The sequence below is a fragment of the Macrotis lagotis genome, chromosome 1 (assembly GCF_037893015.1).
Source record: "Macrotis lagotis isolate mMagLag1 chromosome 1, bilby.v1.9.chrom.fasta, whole genome shotgun sequence".
Taxonomy (NCBI): Eukaryota; Metazoa; Chordata; class Mammalia; order Peramelemorphia; family Peramelidae; genus Macrotis; species Macrotis lagotis.
The window spans coordinates 168,158,006-168,173,078 of record NC_133658.1 but is presented as its reverse complement, the minus strand read 5'-3'; the positions used below and the strand labels follow the sequence as shown (position 1 = coordinate 168,173,078).

General features: G+C 31.1%; 1 protein-coding gene across 5 annotated transcripts in view; it reads right to left on the bottom strand.

Annotated features, from left to right (window-relative positions):
* The window catches only part of RALGAPA2 (Ral GTPase activating protein catalytic subunit alpha 2), a 374,367-nt gene that overhangs the window by 148,040 nt on the left and 211,254 nt on the right, over positions 1 to 15,073 (bottom strand). For all 5 annotated transcript variants that reach the window (XM_074209342.1, XM_074209345.1, XM_074209344.1 and 2 more), the window contains 3 exons: positions 11,497 to 11,568; positions 6,356 to 6,479; positions 1,207 to 1,362 (listed from right to left, as the gene is read on the bottom strand). In XM_074209342.1, coding sequence (XP_074065443.1) covers positions 1,207 to 1,362; positions 6,356 to 6,479; positions 11,497 to 11,568 — 352 coding nt within the window. The remainder of the gene's footprint in view (positions 1 to 1,206; positions 1,363 to 6,355; positions 6,480 to 11,496; positions 11,569 to 15,073) is intronic.

The following is a 15,073-nucleotide window of genomic DNA, read 5'->3' as shown; positions in this document are numbered from 1 at the left end:
AGATTCAATGTTCTCTTAACAATTGTCTGGTTTCATAACTCTGAGTTCTCTGATTATTGTCCTTCAGATAAAGTCACAGAGAGTGTTCACCCAAGGCAGACACAAAGGAATTTAAATAGAAATAAGTAATTTCCTCAAGGAAAAAATCCTCCAAAAAGAGTCAAAAGGAAGAAAAAGTGCTAGAGATAATACCTTGGGCAGAAGATACAGTTGGCCTCAAACAAGAGTAAGTCTGCATACAGTCCCATCAAACAAAACTCTACCAACAGTGAAACTGACAGTTCACTAACAACCCAAGCACATGAATACCTACAGTTTAGATAGTGGGAACATATATACAATATAGTCACATTAATGAATGTTTGTCCTTTTTAAGTATTTCTCTGGTGACCAATTCACTCTGCACAGAGCAATGAAGGCATATATTTAATTAGTTTGTTTTTCTTCTACTAATAAAACCCAAGTATATATGTGCATATGGGTATCTATATCTATATCTATCTATCTATCTATCTATCTATCTATCTATCTATCTATATTATAGATACTTAAAAATAAAATCAAGCCTGTTTTTCATTCATGATAACTTACTGAAGAAAAAAAGAGACATCTGTTTTTTTTATGAGTAGAAGTATAGTTATAGATATTTATGTATTGAAACATATCTGTTTTTTATTAGTGGAAGATTCACATGAATGAAAACAGTCTATATGTTCCATATTCATGTATGTACATATATTCACTCATTAATATATACAAAATCTTCATAAATTCATATATGCAAATATACACCTATACACTGTTATCAATAAGAACAAACAGATGTACAGTGATTCTCTCCTTTTTTTGTATCTTTATCTCTTGATTTAAAGACCTGTTTCAAGAGTGATTCACTATTTTTGTTAACATTTCATTATTTATTTGATCATCAGATCTAAGATTTGAGGAACCTAGCAGCTATCTGGACCAACTTCCTCATGTGGCAGATGAGGAATGGATACTCAAACAAGTTCAGTGACTTGCTTACTGTCAAACCGAAGCCAGTCTTCAAAATCAGATTGTCTGGTTCCAAGTCAGGTTTTTGACCAAAAACATTTTAGTTTAGCAAATCTTAGAATACAGGTGAATTAATAAATGGCAAAGTTCTTTCCCCACAGCATATAGAATACAATTTTGACAAGATATATTCATGCATATATCTATTACCTTTTTGGTGAGAGAATCATCTGAATCAGATGGCATTCTTGTGGAGACATGGAAAATCACTTCCACAGTAGAGGTAGCATAGTAAGGTGCAGTTTGTCCTGTGCTGCCATTTCGTTGTAGGCCACCCATAAATCCACAGTGTGTTGAAAGGTCAACCTTATGTGTGTCAAAAAATAAGATTTAATGATAATCAAAAAAAAGGTCTTTTGATTTAATAAGATAGATGACAATGAATATATTATAAATTTAAAGCATGTCTAGTTCTTTATGAAGTGTTAACTACATAGTTAGGGCCCAGATCCCTTCAGTGAGTAGACACTGTTTTTTTCCTAAGGAGAATGCATTCTCTGTATTATAAAATATTAAATTCCACTTAATTTTTTTATACTTGAAAAAACATGTGAGTTCTTTTCATATTAAATATATTAACATTAAAGAAATGTCCTTTCTTTGTTCGGGAGAAAGAAAATATGGTCAAGAATAGCCAAGGATGGTTATATGAAAGAACATAATGATATCTTTAATATAACCATATCTTAAACTACTAATAAGAGAAGTTAAGAGCAAAGGGCTAACTTTTTCAAGACAATCTTTGAGAAATGTCACCTTATACCTAGTTTTTAAAAATCACCATCACACCCATTCTACATATCCATACTTGTTAAACTGTTTTTTACTAAAATTAAAAGAAAACCAAAAGGAATGAAAGGCAGAAGTCTGATTAAATTAGGAATTCCTAACATTTTTGTATGTATTATAATACTCTTGAGCATCTGGTAAAGCTTGTGAACTCTTCCTCAGAATATTATTAAAATATATAACATAACAAAGAAAACCAATTACAGTAAAATACAGTAAACCAAATATTAAAAACAAAAACAAACAAGTTAAGAACAATATGGTAAAGATTATGTCTAGGTAACTTAGAAATCTCTGATTTTAGAATAGCCCTGAATTCATAAGCTTAGTTTTATCATATTTAAAAATGCAAAAAACATAAATGAACAAATGAATGAACGAATAAATGAATGAATGAATACCCCCAACAAATTCTTAGTCCTGTACAAAAAGAGCTAAGCAAGATTTGGCCCTCAGGCTGAACGTGTGCAGATCCTTATTCTAGGCAATTCTCTAAGACTATAATTTGCAGACATGGTGCCAATCTACATTATTAGAGGGGATTTCTTCACTGTGGAGCTCCCCCTGCTCCAAAATGTAGGATTTTATTTATAAATAAAATTTTTAATGTATTTATTTATAACATCTTTTTTTTTAACTTTGAAGAAGGAAGAGAATTTGGAACTCAATGTAAGAATGCAAGCTGTTATCAATTATATATGTGAAAGTATATAAAATATAACCAAATATATTTCAATATTAACCATATTACAAAAAAAGCAAGAAAAATAGAGAAAATGAAAAATTATGATTTAATTTGCATTTAAAAATTCATTAGTTTTCTCTATGGAGATGGTAGCATCTTTTCATCATGAATCCTTTGGAATTGTCTTGGATCATAGCATTGATTAGAGCAGTTAAGTCTTTCACAGTTGAACATTGTTACAATTATAGCTATTACAGTGCTAGTCCAATGATCTTGTTCTGCTCACTTCACTTTCAAGCAGTTCATATAGATCTTCCTATGTTTTTCTAAAACCATTCCCCCTTGCCATTTCTTATAGCATAAAAGCATTTTATTATAATCATGTTATATCTTGTTCATTCATTCCCCAACTGATAAGAACCTCCTCATTTTCTAATCCTTGCCATCATAAAAACAGATATTACAAATATTTTCTGTACATATGGATCCTTCTCCTTTGATCTCTTTGGAGTATAGAATAATAGTGGTATTTCTGGGACAGAAGTTATGCACAGTTTTATAGTCCTTCGAACATAATTACAAATTGTTATCCAGAATGGTAGGACTGCTTGACAACTCTACCAAGAGTACATTGGTGTCCCTATCTCCCCTCATTTCCTCCCCAGTTTGTCATTCTGGCAGGTTTGAGGTGAAACTTCAGATTGGTGGTAAATTGCATTTCTCTAATCGTTAATGTTTTAGAGCATTTTCCCTTCTTTTGAAATCTGCCTATTCATATCCCCTGACAATTTATTGACAAAATGCTCTTATTTTTATAATTTGAGTCAGTTCTCTATATATGAGATGAGGTCTTTATCAGAAAAGGCTGAGGTAAATTTTTTGATACTACTTCAGCATGTATCTTTTAGCAAAATATATATTATCTCTTTTAATAAATATGATCTATTTTTTATTTTGCTTTTGTCTGTGGTCATAGTTTTATGTTCCAGCAACTTATTTTAATTCTGTGTATGTCTTTCTGCTTCAGGTGTGTCTTTTTTGAACAACATATTGTTAGATTCTAGTTTCCATTCTACTATCTGTTGTCATTTTATGGTGAGCTCAACCCACTCACTTTCAGTTATGATAACTGATTGTATATTTTCCTCTATCCCCTTTTCCTTGTAAATCTTTATTCTGTCCCTTCTCAAAGGTATGTTTTGCTTCTGATCACTGCCTCCTTTAATACACTCTTACTTTTTTATACCCTTTCCCTATCAAGATAAATGTCTATATTCAACTGAGTGTATACACATATATTCTTCTCTGTTTAAACCAAACTTCAATGAGTGTAAGTTTCAAGCATTGCCCAACATGTTCCCCTATTTCCTTTTCACTATAAAAGTATTTCTTTGCATGCCTCTCTTCTGTGAGAGTTTTCCCTCTTCTACCTTTTCATTTCTCCTTCTCCCAGTACATCCATCTTCCTTACTTTTCAATCTTTATTTTTTTATGACCATCCTAACATAATCAACTTACACTCATGGTCTGTCTATGTAGTGCTTTTAACAGCCCTAATAAAGATATCGATTTTAAGAATTAAATACATCATCAAGGAAATTTAAATAGTCTAACCTTATGGCATCCCTTATGAGTTCACTTTCTTGTCTACTTTTATGCTTCTCTTGTCTTGTTTTTGAATGTCAAATTTTCTATTCAACTCAAGTCTTTTCATCAGGAATGCTTGACAGTCCCATATTTCATTAAATGTCCATTTTTCTCCCCATGAAGGATTATACAAAGTTTTGCTGAGTAGATTATTGTTGATTCTAATCTTAGGTCGTTTGACTTTCAGGAATATCAAAATCTAAGTCTTCCAGGACTGTAATGTGGACAACTGTTGAATCATATGTGATTCTGACTATGGCTCTATGATATGTGAATTTTTTCTTTCCAGATGTTTGCAATTGTTTCTCCTTGACCTGGGTTCTCTAGAATTTACAATATTCTAGGAGTTTTCATTTTGAGATGCTCTTCAAAAGGTGATTAATGGATTTTTTTCAATTTTTATTTTTTATACTCTAGATCTAAGATAATGATTCAGTTTTTGTTGATAACTTTTTGAAATTAGGTTCTTTTTTTGACCAAAGCTTTCAGGCAGTTCAATAATTCTTAAATTGTCTTGGCTCAATTTATTTTCCAATTGTTTGTTTTTTCTAATGATAATTTTCATATTTTCTCCTATTTTTTTATTCCTTTGACTTTTTTAATTGTTTCTTGATGTCTCATTGACTCATTAGATTCTATTTGTCCAAGTCTAATTTTTAAGGAATCATTTTCTTCAGGGAACTTCTATATCTTTTTTTCACTTTGCTAATTCTGCTTTTTAAGGAGGTCTTTTCTCCAGTGAATTTTTGTACCTCCTCTACCATTTGGCCAGTTCTGCTTTTTTCAAGAACTTCTTATCTTCAGTGAATTTTTATACTTTTTTAAAAAGATTAAGTCAATTCTTTTTTAAGGGTGTTATTTTCTTCAGGATTTTTTTTGTGCCCCTTTTTACCAAGTCATTAATTCTCCTTTCAAAATTTTCTTTTATCACTCTCATTTCTTTTCTCAGTTTTCTCTGATATTGTTTTAGATTAGAAAAATGTTTCATTAACCTTTTGTTGGCTCTGCCACTCCAAAATTGGATTTGAGGTTTTTTTTTTTTAAACCAGCTTTAGAAGTGAATGTTGGGAGAGCACCTACACTATCTTGGCTCTGCTGACTCATCCAGGAGTTTTATACAACAATGAAATAAGTCTCTTCACAAGTCCTACCATAAGAATATAATTTAATTATTTATTGTTTGATTATTTAATGTTCCATGTATACTAGGATTGATTTAGAAGATACATTTGAATGGATACTCAATCCAACAAAGAAAGCTCATTCTGTTTTATCTTTTTCCTATTATATCTTATCCATTCCATTTTTTTAGTATTTTACCTCTTTTTTAATCTCTCTTCACTTTTAAAGTCATTGTGTTTTTGTCAGGCATTCCCAATTTCCTGTTCTTATCTTACGATAAGATATCTTTCCAGCTAGAGATCTCATTTTTACTTCCAATTCCTGCCCTATCAAAATAATATGGTGGTAAGAGATGTATTACTGAAACCTTCTTTTGAAATCTTTGAAGCCCATTGAAATGCTATAATCTTCATACTTTATCTCCTCTATCCTCATGGTTTCACATTACATTTTAATTTTTACTTTCATAACACATACATAATGCTTTATTTGTTAAAACCATCCATCTATGTAACATCACAAACCATTTTTCTATAGTAATACATTATGTAATTAGCATTACATTTCAAATATTTATTAACAAAATACTATTAAATGATTGTTAAATTGAATCATTACTAAGAATTTTAATAATATTATCAGATCACATCATTTAAAAATTTACAAAGCATTTTAATTACATATTTAATCCTTACAGCAATCTTTTTCAGAAGGCAAAAATTATTGTCCTTCATTTAAAGATGCAATTGATGTTGAGATATGTTAAGTTACTTGCTCATTATCACAGCTACTGTTAGAGTGGGATATGACATCAAATTCAATTCTTTGTCTACCACATTTACATTTAAATTTCTATTTTTAAAGTTGCTAGAAAGTGGCCCAAAGGTATTGAAACTCAAAAGTTAATACTTTGATTATAAAAAGTTCAAAAATTCTTGATTCCCTGGTTATTTCTAAAACAGACTTCATGAGTTGGCATTGTTTTACGTAACAAAAACACAAAGTCCTTTAATTTCCATTTAATTGCATTCAATTAATATTTACTGAATGAATTACCTCCCAACCAAGTCCAGCAACAAAGTCTTCATATGCCTGGCTTCCTCTTGCATTGGATAGTATTGAGCACTTGTCTTCCTGTCCTTCAGCAATGTAAAACACTGCAATCTTGTGAGTTTCACGGCTGTTAGAAGTAAATTGAAATGAAATATATTTGTTACACAAAGGAAACTGGAAGCACACATTTAAAAATGGGTTGATATATAATTTCTTATACAGTTTAGGATTTTCTCTTCATTTTAATTTAGGAACCTTTCATTTAATTTAGCAATATAGCCTTTGAAACAGATTATCTATTCTAAATGTTACAATTCTAGTCCAGATTTAAGATATATTTCTAAATCACCAAATTAATCATAATAATGATAAAATAATAAATTTAAAGCAATGTCATCTTCCAATAAGAATAGATTCTTAATTTATCTTGCCTAACCCCAAATGAGACATTTTCCTCTTTGGAATATGTATAATTGAATATGTGCTATAATATTTGGATGAGTAAAAAAAATTAAACAGTTTCATCCATGAAAGGCTTAGTTAATACTGATACTATTAGCTTAACTAAGACATAGACCAATTTATTATATTTGACTGTATTAAACAACCAATTTCTGTATAAAAAATTAGATTAATGGTACAAAAGCCCCTTAAGTTTATATTACATATTACATAGTTATTTTGTTAATAATGAACATCTTTCTCCCCCAACTCTTTCTAATCTGATTATTATTCTATTTCTTTCATTATTTTTGTAATGCTAACAGAAAAAAGTTGTTTAATTATCATTCAAAAAAAGTTTTATTTCTCCATTGTATATTATGTCACAAGTACCAAAATGACTAATTTTTTTTGTTAGCTAGTTCTTTAAAAAATAAAAACACAAACTTGAACAGTTTCTTAAATATTTCCATACATAGATACTTATTATCATCATGTTCTTAGTCATAACTTATTGAATTTTAACTAAGGATTAAATGAGAATTTAGTAACTAGGGAAGAGGTTTCAAGTGATTGGTCTAATATGTTACAGAAAAGCATGCTTTAGTCTATGATTTCTAAGGAGGAATCTTTTCAAGTGTGTCTATTTGGGGGATTTAGACACATCTGGCAACAAATAAATGACAGGAAATATATTGTCTTGTAGGGAGTATGAAAAAATGTTCTAAATGTAGATATAAGAGATGATGAGTACTGGGCACATTCAACTTTACCTACTAGTACATGGTGAGGATATATGTAATCAAAGTAGAATTAAAACATAGACACTTATATCATTTATTTATTTGAGATTGGGTCCCCCTAACTCAGCTGGTTTGGAATCAAGCTATTCAAGGCTCCTTTATACTACTAATCAGCATGAGAGCTTTTGACGTGCTTCATATCCAATCTAGGTTGGTTCAATCCTCTAGGTAGCTAACCCAATGGCCTCTTGTTACTCAGGGTTCACCATATTAATGACAAACTTAGTATAGATATTCAATCAGCATAATTCACTGTACCTCAGAACTCCAGAGTTCAAGAGATCCATCAGCCTTAGGATCTATATTGACTAAGTTTAAATGCATGTAACAATATGCCTGGGAAATACTTATATTCTAAAAATCAAATTCAAGAATTAGGAAATTTGGATTGCACCCCAATTCTTTACTATAACTGAATCTGTGTTTAATTAAAAAAACTGTGGAGTTCTTTGAAAGAAAACTTAAATATAGTGTTTTTTTATGAAATCTCAGAATCAATTGATATGAATCTGTTCATGCTCCTCCAATTTCAGACTTCTAACTTATGAAATATGAAGTTCTTAAAATCCTTATTTGTATGTCCTAGAGATATAATCATCTCAGTCAAGAATTGCTGTATATTACAAGGATAAGAAACAAAGACCTTTAGGGGCTAAAAATTCAACAAATTTCCCATCTACCACATTTGGGGACCCTGGAAAGTTGGCTAGCTTTTCATCCTGTAAGTTGTCTATGTTAAAATTCTTGAATGCATGTAATTTATTATACTGCTAATTAGCAATACCAACAACAACAATATTTCACATTCACCGGATGAAGGAGAATGTGGACAATACAGAAAAAGACACAGCCTCACTTTCTCATCCCTACTGGGTCCAGATAATATCAAAACTTTTTCTTTATATTATGGACCTAAATTCAAAAAAGAATAACCTTTCCTTCATCTTAACATCTATTTGAAAGATTATAATTATTTAAGAAAAAATTGATTATTCATTAATATTACATTGTGCCTATCACAATTCTTTGTGCATATCTACACATTTTCTGAACTTAATTAGTTGTATTCTTACATTACCATTAAATATAAAAAAGTAAAAGTATATATTCTTAAAATGATGGTGAAGTGCTCTTCTTTGTTTTAACTGAGTATAGAGAAAGATAATAATGTACAACTACCATAGAGGAAATCGGTTTACATAGGAAGAATTATGACACTGAAGGTTGTGAAACACTAAAAGTTGTTTTTAGTGAACTTAGCTTAAGATATGGTCCTGTGTGCAAACTGAGAGAGGCTAAATCCTTCTAGAAGTAAAACTATGGAAGATACTTTTTTTTAACTTCAAAAAGAGCTAGTGAAAATAGTAATTACAGTGACAGAAGTTGGCACCATTTTTAAGTTATCAAGGAACATTAAATTATTCAAGAGATGGAGGTTTAGATGAAAGTTGATTGGGGGGGGGGGGCAGATGATTTCCCAATAAGCTTTACAAAGTCATATTTTTTTAAGTGCAATAGCACTCCAGGGAACTAATTCAATTGTAACCCACATAGCTCAAATCTAATAAGACTAAAAAAAATTTAGCCATAGTTATAAGATAACCTTTTAGTTCCTCAACATGGAATGTATGGAACAAAAGAGGTTGTATGTGAAAATTTAAGTTTGGAAGTACACTTCACTTGTCCAATGAAGGAGAATTCATGGAATTTAAAAGAATACCATTCAAATTCTTTTCCTTATTCAGAATTTCAAAAGTGAACTCATTCTTTCTCTCATAATAGAAATTAAGCTATTCAGGATAATAATTAATGCAAATGAGACAAATTTGCCCTTCTGGTTTTTAAAAGGGAAAATAAAGTGCAAATTATGTCTTTCGTATTGAAGAAGGAAGTTCTGTTTTCAAACTGGAAAGTCTTAACTATAGTTAGGAAGTGCCCTAAATGAACAGGATAGTATTTTGAAAGAGGATAAAAAGAAGAAGAAATAAAGTTAGTGGAAAGAAAAATCAGGTGCTTATATAAGGCAAATGCTTAGAGATGCCAACTGGAACATAACAAAGATAACTCTTTAGTAAAATTTTATAAAATGAATGGAAGCAATATAGAACATGTTTCCTCCTCCCTTTTTCTTTTGTAGTCTTTTTAAAGGGATTTAATTTTTTAAAATAGAATTTTAAATATTCTCATTGCTTATGGTTTTCTAAACTTTTGTTCTAAAGGAGAAGGAAAAAATATTATTTAATTAGTAATATAAGTTTGAAGTACAAATATTTTGGAAAATTTGTCAATACCTGCAAAACTAAATGGAAAAATAAAAAAAAACCAATAAATTGTACTTTAATGGGGAATTGTCCTTTTAAGAAATTTAAAAAACTATCAGAATATTAAAACAAAAGAAAGGCATCAAACAATTTGTATGTAGAATATAGTAGATATTCCAAAGACATGTGGCAGCTGAATACTTAAATACTTAAATTCCCAAAAATATCCTAAGACATGACATATACACACACAGCCCCACATACACAACCACCCCTTATATACCTTTATATTTTTAAAATATATTTGAGTAAAAAACTATAAATTTCCCCAGATACTAAAATAAACGTCTTACTAGTTCCCCTTTCTCTATGTTTTTCAAAGCTATTTTATCTTGTTTTCTATCAAAGAGTTTCCAAGTTGATGGTGAATTTAGAATTGTAGAATTTAGTGCTAAAGAGCACACTGAAAATAATCTTTATTTTGTCACTTCACCTAAAAGTGCATTAGTTCAACCAATGTATGTATGCATGTATACATATACACATGTGTATATGTATATATATGTAATTTTAAAAAGTTAAGCATTCAAAATTTACGATAAAAATAAGATTGAGATAACACAAGATCTGTCTATTCTACCAATTTTCCCAAGGATTAACACTTGACAAATTTGTTATATATATATATATATATATATATATATATATATATATATATATATATATATATATATGGTTTTTAGCTAATAAGACAGATCCAAAAATATCTTGCAGCAGCAGTGTAGAATTATATACCACAGATATTAAAGCTAATACATATTGGGGAAGGAGGTCTGTTCACCTAAGAATTCTACAATTTAGGAAAAGAGTTTATCTATAGCAATTTACAACAGGACAATTTTGTACTGTGTTGTTAATATAATAAACATCATCAAAATCTCATCAATTAAATTTCAACAAATAAGACTTCATTTCAGAGGTGTCAGATTTTTAAGTAAAAATGGCTTATGCACATTTATAAATTATCTGAATAATATGAAAGTATTATGTGAGGATGTCTTTGTTTCGGCAGGTCTCTCTGCTATACTTATCTCTTCGTCTAACATATCAAACCTGTCATCCAAAAGATGAATGGCCAGAAAATGAGATGGCACAGTTATATAGTGAGAACGAACTAAAGGATAATCTATTTTGTACAGTGGTGCCCAAAACATCAAAAGAATTAGAGGAATTATGATTGAAGCCATATAAAGGATTTGTGGATGGACGTGGACAAAAGTTACATGGGAAAAGAAACAACAGATGACTTGCAGTTTATAACTTTGAAGAAATTATGCATGCTAATGAAATTTGTTTCATCAAAGTACTGAAATAACATCTATACATGTTCTCAGAAGATATAGAGGAATGCCTAAAAGCAAAACAAACAAAAAAAAAATGGGGAGGTTAGGTGGCGTAGTGGATAAAGCACTGGCCTTGGAGTCAGGAGTACCTGTGTTCAAATCCAGTCTCAGACACTTAATAACTACCTAGCTGTGAGGCCTTGGGCAAGCCACTTAACTCCACTTGCCTTGCAAAAACCTAAAAACAAAACAAAGATATAGAGGAATGAAAGCAATTTTTAAATAAAATTACATACCACTGCCGTGAGTCCAAATTTTTTAACTCTCTCAACAATTTAGAATTTTTCTTCAGCAGATGAAAATTTTTCCTATAATAACCAAAAATTAAAAATTTTGGGAAGATAAGTCATATGAAACAGAATCAATCACTTTATTACTGCAGTCAATTTCTATATGATATTATTAATACTATAATCAATTATTTATTTAGCACTATACAGATATAAAAAGTACTTTTAAAAAAAGTTTTTACATGTGTTATCTCATTTTTCAACACAATCACTCCATAAGGAAGGTAGGTAGGTAGTACAAGTTACAGTAGTATGAAAATTGTGCAGATGTTTTCCCACAGTGGAATAAAAGTTCTTTTTGGAAATGAATGGTTTTATTTTTCATTTTATCACTGAAGTCTAGTAAAGTGCCTAATAAATGCTCTTTAAATTGAAGAAGCATATTCAGAGACTAATCAGTTTGCCCAAGGTTACACAACTAGTAAAAAAAAGAAAAAATAGTGAAGATTGAACTTATACTTAGGTCTTTTGACTCTAGTACTCTTTGCAATCACCTTCTCAGAAAAATCAGTTGATATCTGTGGTGGCAAGCTTTATTAAATGAATGCATTTGAAACATATATGTGGGTATGTACACATATAATATCAGAAACATACTATGTAGAAGATAAATTTGCTTCAGGTCAAAGATTAACAAACAGGAGGAATAGAACTCATGACAGGGCTATAGTAAAGAAATGGAGCAAAGAGAAGACAAGGAAGAGTGGCTTATTAAATATACAGATATGATATACTTCATGGGTTCATCAATAGGAGTACTCCTTCCACTAACATCAAAGGTAACTTCCCTAAAACTTATCAAATAATCTTGGAGAACCACTCTGCTAAAAAAAAACAAAAAAACCCCAACTTATTAGCCTTAAGTCACATAGCAGCTAATAAGTTAGCTAGAATGGTGTTTATATAAAGCACACTATTCATTAATAGACTAGAATTTTGACATTTGAACTTCAACTTCTGGTAGGTTGTTAGGAACTAACAGAGCTTCTAGTCAACTATCAGATGTTATCTGAGAAATAAGGGAGGTTCCCATACTATGATGAGACACTGGTATAAGACCTTAAGGAATATACAATTGGGTGAGGTATAAAAAGGTGAGAAAAGTAAAAATGATAATGTGGTATGATGATTTTCTAATTTAAATTTCAAAATTGGCAGAAAGGGTAATATAATAAAGTTCACCAACTTTAATATCAGCTGGAGTCTAATATGTTAAATAAAGACAACTATCTATATTCTTTATCTTTCATTTTAAACTGGGAAAAGGTCAGTTTTGTCTATTGTTCAAAATAGCAATCTGAGACTGCATAAGAGAAGAAGTCAGTAGGTATAAAATACAAAGAGAGCAGAGCATCAGATAATGAGGAAGGGTCACTAAGATCAGAGCGCAGTTGGTCTTGTAGCAATCCAGGTACTGAAAGGAAATGTCAGGCAATGGACAATCAAAACATAAATGTTAGAATATAGCAATTCCAGAGTCTGGCCAATCAGGATAAGGGGATCTAAAAGAGAGATCAGTTATCTTAATGGCGGGGATCAGGGCCAAAGAAAGCAGGAGAAAAGTAGTAAAAAGAGTATTAAGTCAATGTAGTATACTATAAAGTATACCAGAAAGTATAATAATATACTAGAAAGTATACTAGTATACTAGAAACCGAAAGACTTAAGATTCTACACCTGACCCTGTGATAAATTAATTGGAGGGAGGTAGCAAAATGGCATTGTGGATAGAACATCGGCTCTAGAATCAGGAGAATTTAAGTTCAAAAATGGTGTCAAATACGTACTAGTCATATGACCCTGGGATAGTCATTTAATTCCAACTGCCTCCAAAAAATCCAAGAACTAATTCCTCAGCATGAATCTTCAGCATACCATTTAATCTTTCTCAAATTCAGTTTCCCCTGAAATAGGAGCAAATTAGACTAGACTAACATTATTCTCTGTTCACTGGATCAGGTTAAATGCTGGCAGAAGCCTTATACATTATCTGGTCCAAATCTGTAATTTTACATAAGACCCATATGCTAAGAGATGTGAAGTGACTTGCCAAGTAAATAGAAATGATCTGAAACAGAAATCTGATTCCAAATCTATTTTTTCCCCATTTCACCGAAGACTTGTGAACATAATCATCATACTTCTCTTGGAATTTCTGAAAAGTCTTGGAGAAGGTGAGTGTTGTTAAAAGCCTGAAGAATGGGGAGGCTAGGTGGTGCAGTGGATAGAGCACCGGCCCTGGAGTCAGGAGTACCTGAGTTCAAATCCAGCCTCAGAGACACCTAGCTGTGTGGCCTTGGGCAAGCCACTTAACCCCATTTGCCTTGAAAAAAATCTATATAAAAAAAAAGCCTGAAGGATGGGTATGAGCATACCTAGATGAGCTAAATTATTTAATAAAAATCTTCCTGGTTTTTAAAAAGAAAGATGAATGTCATAATTTTTTAAACTTAGGTTCAACATTAGCTACCTGAAGTCATGTAGCCATTAACTTGGTTGGTGTGCTCTTCTTTGAAATTGAAGGATAACAACAATTATGTAACATAATGGATGGCATGCTAGATTTGGAGTCAGGAAGATATGTATTTAAATTCTATCTGAATATTTAGCTAGCTGTGTAATCCTACAAGTCAATTAATCTCTGGGCATTGATCTCCTTAGCTTCCAAGTGATGTTTTACAGAAATATTTTCCTAACTATGGAGCACTATATAAAAACAAGATATCATCATCATTATTTTCAGTAACTTAGTAGGCAAAATTCTGAAATGACAGAGCACTAAGAAAATGAATCAGTGAGGGTAGAAGTGAAATCATTAAGAAAAAAATTATATTTAACAAGGTAATTTCTTTTTAAAAAAGTTATCTCCACTGAACAGAACTGGGCAGAAGTTCTAAGATACCCGATTTTGTTTCTAGATAAGGAAGAAGTTTTTTAACAATTCAAAGAGTTCAAAAAAACTGCCTTTTGGGGCGGCTAGGTGGTATAGTGGATAAGGCACCAGCCTTGGAGTCAGGAGTACCTGGGTTCAAATCCAGCCTCAGACACTTAATAATTATCTAGCTGTGTGGCCTTGGGCAAGCCACTTAACCCTATTTGCCTTGCAAAAACCTTAAAAAAAATTGCCTCTTGAAGCAATAACTCAAACCATGAGAAATGAAATAAAGGACAAGATGGAAGAAATTCCTACATGAGGACCTCTAAAAATCTTTTAATAAGAAATAGTATGATAGTTCAAACATAATCATTTTTGATTAATGATGGTTATGATAGTCAAATTCACATAGTACATTTAAATTTTCAAAGTGCTTTCTTTACAACAACCTTGTTATTGTACCTACCAGATGAGTGAACTGAGGCTCAAGGGATTTGCTCATGATCACACAAGAAGTAAGTATTAGAGCCAGAAGGTGGGACTCAGTTCTAATGCTTTTTCTATATCACCAAATATGTTATGCACAATTTTAACTACAAGCTGGCCAACAACAGGCCATCAAGCCTCTCCTTAAATACTCAAATGAGA